Below are 20,452 nucleotides of genomic sequence, written 5' to 3' on the forward strand. Positions count from 1 at the left end.
TTTTATTTCTTATGTTTTTAACTCCTTCTTGATTTTCCTTCTGTCAGCAATAATATCATTTCTGATGCCAGAGCAGATCTCTCACCTTCTGTGGGGGAGGTGATGTCATCACATCTGTGCATTGCATCCATGCTTATTTTGTGACCCTTAGCACCACTCTGTATCCCCATTTTATTTGCAAAGTGACCTCTTAACTCTCTGTATCCTGGTATGGGTAATTGATGTTTTCTTTCACTTTGATATCTGAACTGCAGTGGGTGGGAGTGTAGTCATTGCTGGGATCAGTGCCAGAGAAGCTCAGGAATAATAAGTTGGATAGGCAACAGCAGCTTATGTGATCACGTTTGGGTGAATGTCCTGAAAGCCTCCTGAAGCTCGGCAGCATTATCGTGCCAATATAAGCTAGACATGTAAAATATTTTTTTCTTTTTCAAAATCTTAGCATAATGTAGGTGCTTAATAAACAAGAAATAACAAGAAACATCCCTTCTTCACCTACTCCTTCGAAAAATGATTCCCTGCAACACCCACACATGCATACACAGTTTTCCAGTATGTCAGAATTGATGTATCCCAGATGGAATTATAATTCAACCTTCATGACCAATGGTCTTCCATCTCCTATTTCTTGATTCAATTCAATTCTTTTAAATCAGCATTTGTTAAACACCAATCTTGGGCCCATGGAACTGTCAATGAGACCCATAATTCTGAAAATCATCCCAAATAATTTTTAATACTTTGAACTATACAATAGAAAACAAGAAGAGAGGAAGAATATGGTACAGATTTCAAGAGGGAAGGGACTAATCTAACTTTCTCAGCACTGTAGCCTATGTACATCGGTGCTGTTGCATCACATTTTTGTTTATGATGCGGATAATAAGAAAAATTACCAGAAAAGAGAAAAAAGGGAATTCTTTAGAGTCAGATATTTTTAAAGGTTCATTTGGATACCATATTAATTTTCAATTTCTCTCATAAAAATTTTGCTAAACATCTTATTTGAGAGCCGAGGGAAATGGTTGCTGCTTTGAAGGATCAGTCTTCCCTTTCATAAAGGAAATGGTATATGAGTTAGACTTAAATGCACTTATGCACTTAAAACTATAGGTAATAATTCAATAGGTATGTTGAAAAGGAAAAGGAAAAATATAAGCAAAGACATAGCATTAGGATGGTATACAGCAAAACTGAGAAGCAAAATAGATCATTTTACTGTAATAAAGAGGCATAAATAGTAGAATTGTGAGATAAGGTTATAAAGATATGGAGATGGCATATTTTGGATGGCCCTTCAAGGCCAAAGAGAAGATTTTGAAATTTTCTAGAATCCATGGTTTGGGATGAAATCTATAGAATTTATTAATCTATAGATTCATAGAAATCTATAAATCAGCAAGGTTGGGGAGACAGTACACAAATTATAGATCAAGTTGATGTTAAGAGCCAAGATCTTTTGCTAATCTCACTTCATCAATGCTTTTCAAATCAAGCAGGAACCAGTCTTTGAATGGGATCATACTAGAAACTTTTAGACAGCAACTTGGGTAGTGATAACAACTACAGTGGCAATGATAATAATAAATATTTATTTATAATAAAATATAATTTTATAATTATACTTATAATTTATATAATTTACAATATAATTATAATAATAAAAACCATAAATATCTACGTTTAAAGGTTTTCATAGTAGTTTCTAGACATTCTCAGAAGATGGAATAGAGGTAATATAAGTCATAGATAGGTTTTGTTTAATGAGAATGCTACTATATATATTTATTATTCTGCTTATTTTTTTAAAATTTATAGAGCTACCTAAAGTTACAGTCATGCCCAAGAATCAGTCTTTCACAACGGGATCTGAGGTATCCATCATGTGCTCTTCAACTGGTTATCCCAAACCAAAGATAGTCTGGACTTATAATGACTTGTCTATCATGGGCTCAAACAGGTATGAGTTTGTAACATGATCCTGGATTAAACTTTGTTCTAAATAGTGAAAATAGCTTTTAAACTCCTAAAACAATTATTCCTAAACATATCTATGAACTTGCTTTTTTTTAATTAAGGCTTTTATTTTTCAAAACATATGCATCAATAATTCTTTGACTTTAACCCTTGCAAAACTGTGTTTCAATGTTTCCTCCTTCCCTTAACCCCTCTCCTAGATGGCAAGTATTCCAATATAGGTTAAATACGGTAGAAATAATATATTAAATTCAACATATGTATACATATTTATACAATTATCTTGCTGTAAAAGAAAATCAAATCAAACCAGAAAAAATGAGAAATACAATAAAATGCAAGCAAACAACAACAAAAAGAGTGAAAATACAATGTTGTAAACCATACTCAGTTCCCACAGTCCTTTCTCTGAGTGTAGATGGCTCTGTTCATTACATCATCATAGGATTGAGGAGAGTATCTCATCATCATCATTTAGCATCTCATTATTGAAGAGAGCCCTGTCCATCAAAATTGATCATTATAAAATCTTCTTGTTGCCATAAGTATAATGATCTCCTGGTTCTGCTCATTTCACTTGGCATAATGAACTTTTTTTTTTAATATTTTGATAACTATATTTCAACATGATTGGTATGATTGGTTCCTTGTGTAATTCCATGTATTATATGTACTTAAAACTATGATTCATAAAACTATAAGCTTCATCAGACTGCCAAGGAGGTCTGTGACACAAAAAAGCTTAAGAACTCCCTGTAAAAGAAACTTCTTTTATGAACCCTCTGAAAGTAAGGGAGATTGTGCTCTGGCTAGCATTCTCTGATGTTCCTAAAACACAGCAAGAAATGCAATCAGAAAAATAAGAAAGAAATGGTTTTCAAAGAATTTTTAAAGCACTAGAGTTTGGATTAAGGAATTGGAATTCAAATTCTGCCTTAGACATATACTAGCCATGTAACCCTTGAAAAATCATTTAACCATGATTTTGTCTCTCTTTTCTCCTCTGTATATCTAAGGGATTGGACTCAGTAGCTTCCAAAGTCATTTCTAACTCCAAATTCCTAATCCTATGAGTCAGTAATCCCAACATGTGGGGTTGTTCAAAATCACACTGTAAAGTTTCATATTACATTCACAAGTTAAATAGGGAACATGCACTTACTAACAACATATTCAAATCATCAACATTTATTAAGTGACTGCTAAATGTCAGAAACTATGTTAGCTGTTAAGTGATGTGTAGTATCCTTTAGATAATGTGTCTTAAGGTGATTAAGAACTCTAGGATCAAGGATCTGACAGTGACACATTTTATATAGAGAGTTTTATGCCTATATCTCTTTTGATTATCACAACAGTGCCATGAGGTTTATAGGTTTCAATATTCATATTTTGTATTTGATCAGGCAGTATCAGATGTCTAGAGGGTAGTATTTGGCCCAAGATTACCTTGCTAATTAGTGATATAATCAAGATACAACTCAAATCTATTCATCCCATTTCTGGTAATGTTCTGGGAACTGTACCCTTTTTTCTCTCTGAAAGTCAATACACAAATGAGAAAAGGACATTAGTTCTAATGAAATAGGGTGCAGATATTGTGAGAATACATTTTCTCATCCTACAAGTACAAGCATTTTATACTCCATTAGTTTTTAAAGCCATTGAATCCCACCACACTTCACGGGTATAATGAACATGTGGAAAATAAACAACAAAGCTTCCATTACTTTGGATTTGACATAAAGAATTTAGCATTTTAAATCATAGTCTATCCCTGGGCTATCATTAACTCATTGCTCTTAAGCATTTGATGCCAGGTACCTTCATTTATCCACTCTATAAATGTTGACGCTGATGGTTGTACACATTCATTGCCATATGTGCTGTCTATAAAATATTTTTATTTCCTTTAAAGAAAGACATTGTACAAAGATGTTACTATATAAAAGTATCTCCAGTTGAATGTAATATAAGATATTCTTTTCATCCCAGGTATAGAATGACCTCAGAAGGCACCTTGATTATAAAAAATGCAATTCCCAAAGATGCAGGAGAATATGGATGTTTGGCTAGTAATTTGGCTGGGACAGATAAACAGACTTCTACTCTGAGATATGTTGGCAAGTATACATCTTTCAGAAGATCAATTAAAGAAGAGTGGATGATAAAAAAGCAATTACAGAAATGCTATTATTTATAGAAATTGATAATCATAAAAGATATTTTAGACATTATAATTTTTAATATTTTGAAATGAAAAATATAACTTATTGAAACATTAATGTTTGTGAGTGGATGCATTGTTTAGCCAAGGAAATTTTCAAATGGTTGGTTCATTCTTTAATATACTCTACTATTTCAAATCCTCCTTAATCTTAGACATCCAAAAGTGATATCAACTTCCCTTTTTTCTACTCACAAAATATTATATTTTGTCATTATTTAAGATGGATTATGACATTTTATTTAATGCTATATGCATTTTATGTGATTCTTTTTGTTTTCTTATATGGTTTATAAAAATGATTAACCTTTAGACTTCATATTTAAACAATTTGATGTTCTTGTGTGAACTCTAGGCACTTCCAAAAAACTCCTCAAATTTATAGGCCCTAAGTACAATGATATAAGTGGGTTTCCCATTATTACTGATGAAAAACTATTGGATAGGAGCAATAGTAATTATACTCTGTCATTAATTTTTGTCCTATAAATTTTTAAATAATATTTTTTAATCTTCCGTTTACTCTGAAAATACAAATTCTTTCACTATAATTTGTCATTTTTGGCATCAAAATAAGGTGGAAAAGCTTATTTATAATTCATATTGTATGATTCTCAAATTAATGTGTGCAATGATAAAAACATTTTAAATTTATTTTTTTCCTTAAAGAGCATTCCTTAAAGAGCAACCTTTTCACTTTGTTATTTTCTAGTGATGCTTTTAAATAATTTGTTGCCTAAAATTTTTTAAATTTGTTCCTAATTTTGTATAGATCTATTTGGGAAAATGTATTGTAATTGTTTTAATCTTAAAAATGCTTAGTTTTCCATGTGTATACATATGTATTCTTTTCATTTTGTACATGTACAATATGTTATATAGCACAGCTATACACAAACCAAAAAAGTTCTTTATTAATTCTGAAAGCATGGTGGAGCAACTGCTGTGATACATACTGATTATGTTATATACCTTCTTCCTTTTCAGATGCCCCAAAGTTGACCGTAGTTCAGAGTGAACTCTTGGTTGCCTTGGGGGACACAACAGTTATGGAATGTCAAACCACTGGTGTTCCTTCGCCTCAAGTCAAATGGTTTAAAGGTACATTTGTTAAATTTATCTGTTTCATTTTGCTTCCCCCCCAAAAAAAATGATTTGTTAAAAGTTTGTTTTGGTGTGAGACTTAGCAGCACCATAAAAATGTGTTTATGACCTCAGTGGTGACTGGAGATCAGTTTTGAACTCTAAAGTTTCAGCACTTCACATCTGGTGTAGATTACAGAACCGTGAAAATTAAAGACGGAAAAGTTCTCTGCTAGTCCAGCTGAACATTCTCTTTGTTAGTTTAGGATTTCTTCCTGTATTGTAGCATATTCTCCAGAAATACCATAGTCAAGATTTAAAATATCCTCACCAATTTGAGTTTATTTTCTTTAAAACAGCAGAAAAATATATTGGAAAGAATACTAGATTTAGAGTTAGCAGAATTGGTTACTACCTTTTGGAATCTTAGTTCCCTCATCAGTAAAATATTAATAATAACACATCACTTGCCTCTTTAGGGTTCTTACATTCAAAGTATATATAAACTATCTTGTCACAATAAAGTGCCATAGAAAAAACAAGGATCTGTAATTATCTTGATCATAAGATTATAGATGTAGAGCTGAAAAGTTTTTTAGAGGTCATCTAGTCCAACCTTCCCATTTCACAGAAAAGGCTATTAAAGTTCAAAGAATTTACATTATTTGGCCAAAATCATGTAGTTAGTAAGCAGCAGATTTAGGATCTAAATGGTTTCCCTGGCTGCAAATCTAATAATATACTTTATATTCTGTGTTGCATCTCTGATGGCACTTCATCCGCCAATGTAGATCACAATTCTTGTATGCCTTGGTAAACTATATCCCTGAGTCATCATAGCTGAAAAAATTCACTAATTTTAGAACAAAAATTTTGCTTTTGGGGTTTTTAAACTTAGCTTGTTTAATCTTTAGACTATATATATGTACATATAGATATAAATATATCTATATCTATAAAGTTTATATGGAAGGCTCAATTACACAACAATATGTTTTTAAAATATGATTTCATTAGTATTGAGCGGATAAAGACTACAGCCCATCTATCATTTATTAGATAAGTCTTAAAGCATTGATTAAACTCAGAGAGAGATTTACTTGCTCATGGGTACACAGCTTGTAAATGTCAAAGGTGGAATTTGAACCAAAGTTTTCCCATTTCAGCCTTATCCAGACTCTCTGCATTTGACCAAATTGCCTCACATAAGCTATTTTGATGATGGTACTTCCCATTTTGGCTGACATTTGTACAGAGCTTTATGGTTATAAGAACTTTGAATAATTGATATCATATGATTCTTTTTGTAAGCTTTTCTGTGTAATTAAGGTTTTGTCATCCCAATCTAATATGAAAACTTCTCTGTGCCTGAAACATCTTCCATTTCTCCTTACATTAATTTAATTTTCTTATTTTTAAAGCATTACACAAATGGTATGCCTTCTAAGAAACCTCTGATACCCTTTGTCTGATCTTGATCTCATGTGACATTTTGTTTTCTACCTAATAATGCATTATCACATTTGTCACATATTATCAAGTGTGTCTTTGCTAAATATTATATATCCCCTATACAATACCACGTACAGTAAATATCATAGATTTATTGAAATGAATGAAACAAATGACCTGCTCAAGGACAAACATTTTATAAATGGCAGTCTTGGAACCTGAATTCAAGTCTTTTAATTACTATTACTATGAAGATAGTACTATTAGGAAGTTTTGTAGAGTTTCTGAAAAGCTTTCAATATTAACATTTTTAAGCAAATGTATCTCTTGAAGTTTCAGAATGTTTGATGGAAAAAGAAATGTATTTCATTATTGGGTTCATCATATATTAGATGACTCCTTGTTCTAATTCATAACTTTATATTGTCCCACTTGAAACTGTTAAGCCCATCAACTATTATTTAGTCAAGGGTTCCTTAACCTGGAGCCTGTGAAATTAAAAACTGACAACTGCATTTCAATATAGTTGGTTTCCTTATGTGTTTTTAAAATCATTTTTAAAACATTAGTCTAAGAAGGACTCTATAGATTTCACCAGCGGTTTTCATGAAATGGAAAAAACAAACAAACAAGAACTGCTGAATTCATCCAGTTCACTCATTTTATATATGAATTAATGGAAGACCTGAGAGGAGAATTAACATATCTCTTGATTGCACAAAAAAATAGTGGCAGAGTTCGGGCCTTGGAATCTAGTTCTCTTTAGTACCCTGAATGATCTTAACTCTGTACTATAATTATATATATGCTATTGTATATATAAAGTATACATACAGAGACACACATATTTACTATAATTACATAATAGAATAGCATAATTGCTTGACCCTTTATAGGATCCTGTGAAGACAGTACTGAATGGGAGTCAGGAATTTAAGTTCTGCCTTTCTTTAATGTTTATGGGCATAGTAATTTTTGCTATTTCAATGCAACCATATAAATGAGAAGGAAAAATACCCTTACAAACACTTTATGAATTGTTGCTAGTATTATTACTTGTAAAATGTTTTGTAATCCTCAGATGAAAAATGTTAAGCAGTTCAAAGAATTATTGTTATTATTCTGTTTGTTATATCCCAAACATTCCCATAGTAACAAGTTGATGTCATAATCATAAAATTATGGATTCACCTCGAGCCCTGGGAAACATGAAGTGAAAAGAAGAAAGTTTTCATACAGAAAACAAACACATTTAATGATAGAAAAGGGTAACACCATTTCCTTTGTCCGGTGAATTAAATATTTATAATGCCATTTCCTCTGGAGGGAGAACTTTTCTCTAATTGTTTTTGCTAATTCAGTTTGTTTTTTTCAACACAGATTAATTTGTAATGACCCAAAATGTTTGAATAAATAATTGGAAAATATTATAAATCTATTTTATATCCAAGAGAAACAATTTGTGGAAACTGGCTTTTTAAGAAAAAAAGTTCATCCCTAATAGACTTTGAGAATTTTAAAAAAATACTTAGGGAAATTGAGCTTACTGGTTATTTCTATTTCACTAATAGTGAGTGTTTTTAAATTAGAGAAAAATGATTCAGATTCTATCAATAATCTACACAAAGCAATACAAATAGCTAAGTAGATTTCTCCCAAATGATGGAGTGCTCTCTTAGTACTCTTGTACTTGCTGTTTCCCTACACTCTTCAGGTAATTGGTTTCTGTTATATGTATGTGAGGATAGGAAAAAATGGTAACAAAAGAGAGCCTGAGAATTATTCCATAAATACCTCTTCTATCAACCCTTCTCCAGAAAATTCTAATTGAAAAGTTTATACAAATATCTTTTTTATTTCAATTAGACTAGCAATGACATGTTCCAAAATTATAGATTAACCATCAAGCACTCAGATTCTTCCTTTTAGGTCTTAAAAAAATTCCCAACGGAGAAGCAGGGAGATCATTAAAATGTAGCAAAAAATGGAGCTTTCAGAAACATTAAAGGCACTGAATTTATTTAACTAGATTACCCTTATGACTGAATTAGGTGAAAGGTTCTATTTCAAGGAATATGGCCAGCAGTTTTCCCTGTCCATCATAGCCAGAACTAAGTAAAGGTTATAATGTGAGGGGCTCAGTAAAATGAAGGGAAAATCAGTACAAATAGGAAAATTTTAAATGCCTGAAAAAGGTCTTAGAAAAGTTTAAATAATTCTTCTGCTGTGTTACATAGTGGAATTAAATGAACATAAGATCATACATTCTGAAGTAAAAGGAATCCCAGGGATCAGGAAAGCCAGTAAGATAAGAAAATTATCTTTGCTTAATTTTAATTATGCAAATTATTATGATTATGTATTTCTTCTAGAATTCATATCTAGGGTTTCTGATGACCCTAGTAATTTGATGTATTTTTGCATGTAATTTGATACATTTTTTCTCATGAAAACAAAGGCAGAAAAGAAAGAATATATACAAACATCTGACCTGCAAGTAGTAAACTGGATTGCTTTCAGTGAAATTCAACTTTCTAAATTATGTTGCTGTGTTTCATTACTGCTACATTTTAGAATTTTAATTGTAATTTGTGGGGGGAAAACAACTCAACTAAAGTATTTAATCTTGTTATGACCAAATACAACTGCAGACGAAAGAAATAAGAGGCAAAAAAAACCCAAGGCATCAAGACCAAATATTTTAAGATGTGATGAATAGCAAGGTCACACTCCATCCTCCCATAGTGGGAGGAAAGTTTATGTCAACATCATCTGCTTTTATTTATGATAATTTCTCAGAGGCTCATAGACACTGCTTTATTTGCTTCTTCCCATTTTCTCATGGTATGTAGTAGCAAACTCAAGAGGATGATTATTTTTTTGGAATGCTGAAAAATACTTAGTTTTGGCATTAACAGCTGTTTTTAATGTAATTTCTTTTTATTTGAAGCTCTTTTAGAAAAAGAAATCTGCCCATTGCTTTACATCTGTTGAATAATGTTCCATTTGGTGATCTGAAGAATCTTTAGAATTGTCCCTTTGCCATATGGAATTTGAACCAGCTTTTTTCATGGTATCTAGAACTGCAATGTATGGCTCTTTTGTGTAGTTGCAAGGAATGCCTACATTCCTAGAACACATTGGGAAACAGTACTTCAGATCATAAACTTATTGCTTCAAGAAATTTTACTTAGCATCTGGACCAGATCCCTCACTTTATAAATAAGAAAATTGAGACCTGCACTGGTGACCTAAGGTCACAGAGTTAGTAACTCTTTGGTGATTCTCAAACCAATTTTGCAAAGTAACCCTCAATGACCTGCAGCTCCCCTTTTAGTTCTCCAGTCCTTCTCATCCCATTAGATTTGGTTGAGCCCAGGGGAGTTATTGCCATACTGAAATTTGGTCATTATCTTTTAAGATACACACTTCTGAGAGACCCTGTATTTTTATGGTCTGTGGAGTTAGCCTCTGAATCAAGAAGGCTTCTTTGAAGCTGAGCCTCAGGATTATGGTGATTATATGATTGTAGACAAGTCCTTTGACTTCTCAGTACTCTAGTTAATTTTTTTTGAGGCAGTTGAGTTAAGTGAATTGCTCAAAGTCACAAGGGTAGTAAAGGTCTGAGGTTGAATTTTAACTCAGGTCCTCCTGATTCCAGGGCCACTGCTTTAACCACTATGCCACCTAGCTGCCCCCCAATTAAATATTTATGAGAAGATGTATAAATAGAGGAAGTTTTTTCTTCCTAGCACTCCTGAAACAGATCTGGTGAGACTTCAGTTAACAAAAGGCTTGGATTCCACGGTTAGTTGTTAGGAATTAAGAAAGAACACTGTTACAGAAACAATATTTTTAAAGGAGTTTGGAGTTATAAAAAAACTCTAAACAATAATGTACTTGAACATTATATATTTATAGTGAATAAATAATAGAAATATTCATGATGCTATTTAAGCCAACCTTAAATTCCTGGCTTTAACCATTTCTAGACAGAGTGACTTGACACTGCATGAAACTGAAGGAAGGAGATTAAGTGAAGGGAAATTGTCTAGCTTTTACTGATCATGAGTTGTAAAAAGCCAATAGACATATCATAGTTTTTCCATTTCCTGTATACCCTGAAGTTAGAGGGGATTGGAAGTAAGGCTCAGCAGCTTTTCTAGTAATTTTTTGAGGGACCAGTGACTCTATTCCTTAACTCCTATTTCCCAGTTTATAGAGTTGGGGTTATAGGATTAGGTAATCAGTCCTATAGGAATCTAGTCTGGAAAAACTAGTTCATGGTTATTGGTTGCTCCTCAAAAACAAACATGTTAGCAGTTTTAGTCTTGAAAATGTGCCCTAATTGATAAATGATCTAAAGATATGATTTATGTCCAAAGAGCCATAAATTCATACATATCCTTTGACCTAACAATGTCACTAGGAAATGAGTACCAACAGAGATTTTTAAAAGGGGGAGGAGCAAGGAACCTATATATGCAAACAATATTTGAGGCAGCTCTCTTATCAAGACAAAGAATTGAAAATCAAGGGAATGCCTGTTAATTGGGGAGTGGCTGAATAAATTGTAGTGTATGATTGTTTTGGAATTTTATTTTTCTTTGGGAAGTGATGAGCAGAATGTTCTTGGAAAAAAACTGGAAAGTCCTCCTTGAACTCAAGCAAAGTGAAATGTATTGTATACAAAGTAATAGCAATGTTCTGGGATGACCAAGCTGTAAATGATTTAGCTATTCTCAGTAATACAATGATCCACAACTACTCTGAAAGACTCATGATGAAAAATCCTTTCCATACCGAGAGAAGAAACTGATAATATCTGAATACAGATTGAATCATACTCTTTATTTTTTAACTTTATTTTTCTTGAGGGTATTTTTTATTAGGGTAGGAGATCCTTGTTTTCTTTCACAACATGATTTTATGGAAATGTTTTGCATAACTCCCATGTGGTTTCTTTTTTTAAATTTTTTTTTGAGGTAGAATATTTTTTATTATAGCTTTTTATTTACAAGATATATGCATGGGTAATTTTTCAGCATTGACAATTGCCAAATCTTTTGTTCCAACTTTTCCTCTCCTTTCCCCCACCCCTTCCCCCAGATGGCAGGTTGATCAATACATGTTAAATATGTTAAAAATATAAGTTAAATACAATATATGTATACATGTCCAAACAGTTATTTTGCTATACAAAAAGAATTGGACTTTGAAATAGTGTACAATTAGCCTGTGAAGGAAATAAAAAATGTAGGTGGACATAAATAGATGGATTGGGAATTCTATGTAGTGATTCATAGTTATCTCCCAGAGTTCTTTCGCTGAGTGTAGCTGGTTCAGTTCATTACTGCTCTATTGGAGGATTCATCTCATTGTTGAAGAGGGACATGTCCAACAGAAATGATCATCATATAGTACTGTTGTTGAAGTATATGATGATCTTCTGGTCCTGCTCTTTTCACTCAGCATCAGTTCATGTAAGTATCTCCAGGCCTTTCTGAAATCATCCTGCTGGTCATTTCTTACAGAACAATAATATTCCATAATATTCATATACCACAATTTATTCAGCCATTCTCTAATTGATGGACATCCACTCAGTTTCCAGTTTCTGGCCACTACAAAGAGGGCTGCACATGTGGTTTCTTAATGGGGGCTGCAGGTTGAGATACAGGAAAGAATCTGAAACCCAAAAGATTTTTTCAGTGTAAAAAAAATGTTTTAAATATTACTGGGGAAAATATTAAATAAATAAATATTATTTAAGAAAATATATATCCAAAGGTCTTATCATAAATTATTTCATATTATTTTACCAAGTATGTCTCATATTTGATCACAAAATTTGATTACAAAAATTATGGGGAATATTCATTTTTAATTTATTTTTGTTTCAATTTAGGTGATCTTGAATTGAGGGCTTCTGCATTTCTCCATATTGACTCACTACGAGGCATTCTGAAAATTCAAGAGACCCAAGATTTGGATGCTGGTGATTATACCTGTGTAGCAGTCAATGAAGCTGGAAGGGCAACTGGTCACATAACTTTGGATGTTGGCTGTAAGCATCTTATCCATGTCCATAGAGAATGAATAGATTTTCAACCCCCCCCCATTCTTTCATCAATGATATTTCAGAATCAGCCAGTTACTTTTCAATGTTCAATTAAATTAAGATGATAAAGTATAATTGAGTATAAAATTGGAAGCTTGATATTAAGCAAGAGTTAAGATTTTCATTGCTATACTAACTATAGCTAAATACTGTTATATTAAATGAGCAATGTTTAGAAATGTTTCCATCAAGAGTCATCCTCGATGACCCCAAATTTGAAAAGATATATGTCTGGATATTGGAATATAAAGTAATATTTAAGGTTCTTGTTTGAGGATAGATAGTAGAGGTACAAATGATTATTAATTGGCAACTTGGTCTCTTACATTTCACAAATCTTTTATTTCACTTCAGTTTTAAGATTGATGTTCTAACCACTCACAAATAACATCTCCCAATATATAGTGCAAGTTCAACAAATGTTGTGGTAGCAACTTGGTGGAAGACAAAAAGATGTGTATCTCTTCTTCTGAAAACTATATAAAAATAGTATCTAGACTATAGCTTCATCATATATTCATTAATTTAAGTGAACAGTTAGATGCCTATCTTTAAGAGTATGGTAGTTTTCATAGTCCTGGACATCTTGCATCAAAATATATAAATAACTTTTCTAAGGTTGAAAAAGCTTTACCAAATTATGGTTGACTTTATTGATGGTAGGGCATATACTTTGTCTTAACATAGGAAAACACAAAGAATGGAGAGGAAGGGGAAAGATAGAGAAGGAAAGAAGAGAAGCAAGGCAAAGGGCAAGGAAGGGAAAAGAGGATAAGGATAAAGAAAAGAAGAGGAAAATAATGTCTAGGAAGAAAAATAGAGGACAGGGAAAGGGAAGAAAAGAAAAATAAACGAATGGAGAGGAGAAGGAAAGAAAGAGGGTATCAAGAAAAGGATAATGGAAGGGAAAAGGAAAGGAACTTCCATTATTAAATTGTCCATTGAATTACTAGTTCCAATGGTTTTAGCCTTATTCCTAGGCAAATCAAATCTATAGTTAATTTTCATGCCATTTGGCAACCACTTCTGAGGCGTATCCTCATTCTCTGCTGCTACTTTAGAGTTTTTATAGAATAGATCTCTTCTGAAGCATAACATGCTAACAAATGGTATGGCAGTCAATGAATGAAAGAAAGAAAGAAGCCATAGTAGCAGATAAATTTTATCATTGTCTTTGAATTTCTCATTTCTTTTGAACATATATCCAGAGATATGTCCATGTTCGATCTTCTAGATGTATCCCAGATTCTATAAATGTGCTAGAATGATAAATCCTATGCAAGATGACTGTGGTTTTTTTTGTTTTCAGTATTTATTTCATTCTTTGAACATTAAAAGATAATATAAAAATGCAAAATTAATGCTAACAGTACTTAGAATAAATATGTAAAGACCACTAGTTTTTCTTCTTATATTAAGGTAACTTAATTAGATTTAACCAGAAGGATCTTGTGAAATACTGAGTGTCAAGACTGAAGCACTATATAAATGTTAATTTGAGTGCCAGAGTAATTTGGATCTTTCACTTTTTTATTTAAATTTAGGTATTTTGTGACTTGAAAGAGGAACATGATTTTAGCTATATTAGTATGGCTTATTTTTTTTAAGCTCTCCAGTTACTAAATTTGTGATTCTATTACTTTATGTCCATGACATCAAATTGTATTTTAAAAATTTAATGTAATTCTTGGTTGCTTACTTCTTGTGGTGAGCTTCTTTTCCTTTTCCTAGTTCCATCTCCTCCCCAACCCCAGACTTCAACTTTAATTGGTACCATTTCAGGTCAACAGGGAAAGTTACCAATAATTTTTATTCTTCTGAAAAAGAACTAGTAGATTATGAAGTCATTCTGAAGAAGGGAACAGTGACTACATCAAACACAAAGTTAGTCCTGGCAGAGATTTTATTTGTAGCATTTTGTACTGCCTTGGATTTCATTCTGAGGTTATGGTTTAGTATTTTGTGGTCTGGTAAATTCAACACAGTATGCTCAACCCCTTGGGGAGGGGAAATTCTTATATCAATCTGTTTGTCTCATGTGGTGGTGCAAGAGTTGCCAAAGTTAGTATCTATTTTAATTATCACTAGAGTAAACAAAAATGTGTCACAAGACAAGATAGTCTATCTTCCAGTAATCTCAAAAATTTGTTTCAAAATTATTAATCATATACTGTCTGTAGTTATTAACCAATATTAATGACTTAAACCTATGGAGTCTTTAGAGAACAAATGATTCTTTTTTAAAGGGGAAGGAGAATGACAATTGCAATAAGTTGTTATTGCTAAATTCTATCTTAAATGAATTATTGTATATATTCCATTGAATGGTTAGTTTCAGTAATGTCTCTTGTTATTATTAACTTAGATAATCACTTTACTTAACTACCTGGTAAGAATGTATATATCATCTGGAAATCTAGTACCCTCTTTCCTTTGAATATTTACCTTTTTTTTGGCCACAGTGGGAGAGGGGAAGATAGAGAAGGGAAAGTGGGAGAAAGATCAGTCTTATGAAATCACAAATATTTTGCAGCTGTTCAGCCATTTCAGTCCCTTACCTCACTTGGGGTTTTCTTTGCAAAGATACTAGAGTGGTTTGCCATTTCCTTCTCCAGCTCATTTTACAAATGAATATCAGGAACAAATAGGATTAAGTGACTTGTTCAGGACTACATGGCTAGTAAGAGTCTATTTGAATTTGGGTCTACTAGAATTTAGGTTTTCCTGACTCCAGTCCAGATGCTCTGTGCACCAAGCCATGCATTTAAAACAACAAGCACAAAAATTAACTTTAAAAAAGAAAAGTCTTTATTTGATTGTTTTTCTGGAGTTAGAAAATTAAGGGAGAAACAGTCCTTTTTGCCCGATTTTTCCAAATTGGTCATCTTCATTGCCCAATTTCACTGAGTACTTGAGAAACTTCTTCATTTTAAATGAATAGAACTGTGATCAAAGTAGTTTATTTATTTGGGGAAGATAATTTCATGGAATCATATTATGTTAAGAAAGAAGATACCTAGAAACCCCAGTATAACGTACTATATGAGTGATCATCTCGTCTTTGCTTGTAGACCTCCTGTCAGTGGGAATCCACTATTTCCCATGGGAAAAAGCAACTTCCTCTGGTCAGGTTCCAAAAGCCAGTTGATATTAAGGAAGATAGTCTGTGCAGTTTCTGGCCTTAAGTAACCTATTCCCCTTTTGGACGGCTCTAATTGTTAGGAAGCTTTTTTTGACATCAAGCCTAAATGTGTTAGGCTTGAAACTTCCACCACTTATCCCTAGTTCTGCCCTCTGGGAACAGAATAAGACTAATCCTTCTTTTACATGACAATTTCTCATTAGGAATATCTCACAACTTCCCCCTGACAATCCACTACTTTGGCAATTACAGAAATAGTTAAGAATCCTATTGAGTATGTTATAAGAAGACTCTTATGACATTAAGGGCCATAGTTAGTTCTGCTTTAGTTAAGAGATAGTGAGATATTCTTATCCTTGTAAGGGTAGTCTTAGTCTTTAGTGCTCTCTGAAATAATTTATTTGAGTTATAAAGGTAAAGAAGTCATTATTATAAAAGGTTTCTTATAAATGTCTTTATTTTATTGTGGAAAAAAGAAATAGTCTCTAATTTTCTTGTAAGAGTAGAATTAGGAGTATGTGAAGGGTGTTGGAAGAAATATCCAGATGAAGAGATAAAGGAAGGTAGTCTCCCCTCCCTCCCACCTCACACCCCAAAATGGAGAGGTAGAGTCATATAGTTAAGAACTGTCCTTGGCATCCCTATACTCCCCAGCCTAGGTGCATCAACCTGTTTGTTATATCTCTACAACAGTAAAAGTCTGTGTGATCCAAGATAATGGATCTTGGCTTTCACCAAGATAATGACACCTGTAGCACTTACCTCATAAACTCTCAATGAGAAACAAATGAGAAAAATATATGTAGAATTATTTTAAAGACTAAATTGTCACCTATGTGTCAGTTTTTATTATTTTCCAACTTTACTTTGGCTTTTTTTCCTATTTCTCTGATTCACTGATGCTTATGTGCTGATGTGACAATAAAATGGATTGCAATTGAAATGGTTCATTACTATGATCCTTCGCAAATTTCTGGTTTCTGAATATCCCTTCTATGTTAATTTTTTACTACATTCCCATAATATATATGTCTGCATGCTAAGATTTTAAATTTCATTTTTTAAGATACTAAAAAGTCACTGGACCTATAACATATAGTGCACAGAAGAAATTTGGCTAGCTTCACTTCACTTTGATCACTTCAGAGAAAGATATAGGATTAACTCTTGGTCTGAAGAACTGGCTATCTGTAAAAACTATTCTATTTTACCAATTTCATTCTTTTTGGAGAGTTTAATACCTATATCAGGGGACTGAGATAAAGCTAAGTACAGAGACACAATATATACACATACAAATATACATACATACAAAGCACACACATAAATACTGCTTTAAACATATTATCAAGCCACAGTGTATATTTTTTTTATTAAGAGCACATATTTTGGATTCAGTTAAAACACATTGGAAACACAAAAGCCTACAGAATCCATACCTTTATTGGCAGAGTGCCTTTCTCTTTTATTTTTCCACCTAGAAGAAAAATCTTTGTTGGAGAAAAAGCCTACACACACACACACACACACACACACACACACACACACACACACGACACAAATCCAAGTTATGTGAAGTCATGTTTTAAAATCATAGAATCCTGATAACTATTTATTAAGTACATTTAATATAAAAGGCACTCTGCTAGGTATGATGAAGATATAAAATTGTACAAGAAACAGTTCTAAAAGGAAAATAGAATTCTAGAGACAATATCTCCAGAAATTATGAATTATAACTCCCCAGAAATATTGCAATCAGAGGACAAAGTGAAAATAGAATCCACATCACCTCTTTAAAAGAATTTATATAATGAAAATGCCTGGGAATGTCACAACCAAAATCTAGAACTTTTAAGTAAAATTAAAAAAAACCTTACAGGTAGCCAAAAAGAAAGAGTCCAAATACCAAGGAGACACAGTAAAGATCACATAAGATTTGACAACTGATATATTAAAGAAGAGGAGAACCTGGAAACCCAGTATGACCTTCACAAAACAAACAAACAAACAAACAAATTAAAAACAGTGAAGCTAAGTATACTTCCCTGAGAGCTGGAAGGAATGGAGTGGAAAGAACCTTTAATAAAAGAGAATTTCTAAGCTTTTTTATCCAAAGATCAAAACTGAGTAAATATTTGAAATATAAATGTAGGACCCAAGAGAAATAGAGAAAAGAGTACACATTAATTTAATTAGAAGAAAAGCTATGGGGACAAATTACTTATGTGCTAATTAGGGGATAAGAAATAAATGGATTTTTTGTCATAATTTTTATGTGTTTAAAGGTCACAGAAAAAGATAAACATGGTAGAGGACATGTGGGGGGTTTTGTTCTTTTTTTAATTATATCATAAGAAGACAAAGAAGTTTAGAATAAAATGATATAATTAATGAGGAGGGGGCAGGAGGAATAGGGATCATAGCTCCAATAACTTGTCATCACTAAATACTATCTTAAGTAAATCTGTAGTAGATACTACATTGAATGTTTGGTTTAGGTAATATTTTTTGTTGTTAGCAATTTAAATAGTCATCATACTTGTGAACTTTAGATTCAACAGAAGCACAGAAGATGGGATAGCTCAACAATTTATGCATTAAATACCATACATATTTATCTGGAATTGTCATTCTCACTCCACAGTTAATTTTACATGATAATGGATTCTATGTTTACCTTGAAATTTTGAAAAACTAAGATTCATTTACAGCTTTTAAATCTATGCAATTGGTAATGGTTTTTGATCCATTAGCATATATTTCCCTACTTTTTTGCCAAGGAAATATCCTATTGTCTTCCTCGTTCCCTCAAAATTTAAATTTATTTAAATTATTTAAATTAAAAAGTTTATTTTTAAATTAAAAGTTAATAAATTTAGCATTATATTCAGTAATGCTAAATAGTTCATATATTATTGCTTCATAAATTATCTGTAACATTTTGATTATTCCACTTAGTTGATTTTACAGACCACTCTATGCTTATTACTCCTTTTCTGAGTTGGTCAAAATGTATCTTCTATCTCCGTCACCTGTACTACTTTATGTTTTGGTTATTGAAATGCTAGGGAAAAGCCAAATGTCTACCTTATTCCTGATGTGTTAACTTCCATCTTAATCTTAATTTTTTAACTTTATTAAGAATTTCTTAGTTATATTGAATTCCAATTATAATGGCCCTCTGTGACATATTTCTTATCTTTAATTATATGAATACTTGTTAATTAATGTACTAGTGCTCTTGATCCTTTCTCAACTCTTTTGAGGATGCCCAGAATTAACTTTTCCCTTTCAGTGAATTTCATACTTCCCTATTCTTATTCATAGTAATGATTCCTAAAACTGGGTTTTTCTTTGAAACATAGATGTGAAAGGAATATTTCTGTTTTGAGAAATGAATGGAATTCAGATCAGAAATAAGATTTCTAGTATACACACTGGAAATTTATCATAATAGATTTTAAACATAAAGTTTGTTAAGTCATTCTAATTAAAATTCTATCAAAAAGAGATTAGTTAATTTAGTACCCAAAAGTCAGTATTTTTAAAAAGTTCCATGAAATGAATGTCAAAAAGAGAACATTACATTATTAATCATTGAGTAATATAATTCTTTGAAGAAAGTGTACTTGATTTAAGAGGTCACCCTACTGATCTATGATACTCTGCAGCTTACAATGTAAACTTTTAATTTGTAAAATAAGGAGAGAAATATTTATTTTTTCTTTGTGCCACAGGACTGTGACTAAGTAGAAAAAATGTTTCTAGACTAATACAAATATTATTCAATTAATATTCTGAATAGGAAAATGTTTATTAAATGGTCCTTAATGTTACATAATTTTTCTATTTTTAATAAACTTATCTTGATTTCTTTCAGCTTCCCCAAATTTTATACAGGAACCTAGCGATATATCTATGGAAATTGGCTCAAATGTGACATTACCTTGCTATGTTCAGGGATACCCAGAACCAAAAATCAAATGGCGACGGCTAGACAACATGCCACTCTTCTCAAGGTCCTTTGCAGTTAGTTCCATCAGTCAACTAAGAACAGGATCCCTCTCTATCATCAGTAGGTTAAATTGTATAAACATGTATATGTATATAAGCATATATAGTTTATGCATATATTTTAATTATATCAGTTAAAAGGTTAAAATTAAAACGTACAGGACACAATTAATAAATAATGTTTTATTGATATAACAATTCAGCATCATCATGTTGAATTGACAATCAACTTTTAAGAATGTATTTGACATTTTTATGGCAATGAGTGGGTCAATGAGTTTTACTCTATTTGTCAGCTTTGAACTGCTTGTTTCATAAAAGCATGAAGTATTATTCAGAATTAGTTACTTTTATTTTTTTCAAGTAATATATTTTAAGTTATACATGAGCTTTCTGCAAAAAAATGTAGAAACAGTGGATGATGAGCTATGGT

The 20,452-nt window shown here is 32.0% G+C and overlaps 1 protein-coding gene across 3 annotated transcripts in view; it reads left to right on the forward strand.

The window, feature by feature from the left end:
* Positions 1-20,452, forward strand: part of HMCN1 (hemicentin 1) — a 465,183-nt gene that overhangs the window by 231,876 nt on the left and 212,855 nt on the right. For all 3 annotated transcript variants that reach the window (XM_031937038.1, XM_031937039.1, XM_003767514.3), the window contains exons 12-16: positions 1,819-1,960; positions 3,973-4,100; positions 5,192-5,305; positions 12,648-12,806; positions 19,886-20,080. In XM_031937038.1, coding sequence (XP_031792898.1) covers positions 1,819-1,960; positions 3,973-4,100; positions 5,192-5,305; positions 12,648-12,806; positions 19,886-20,080 — 738 coding nt within the window. The remainder of the gene's footprint in view (positions 1-1,818; positions 1,961-3,972; positions 4,101-5,191; positions 5,306-12,647; positions 12,807-19,885; positions 20,081-20,452) is intronic.

The sequence above is a fragment of the Sarcophilus harrisii genome, chromosome 4, assembly GCF_902635505.1.
Source record: "Sarcophilus harrisii chromosome 4, mSarHar1.11, whole genome shotgun sequence".
NCBI classification, from domain to species: Eukaryota; Metazoa; Chordata; class Mammalia; order Dasyuromorphia; family Dasyuridae; genus Sarcophilus; species Sarcophilus harrisii.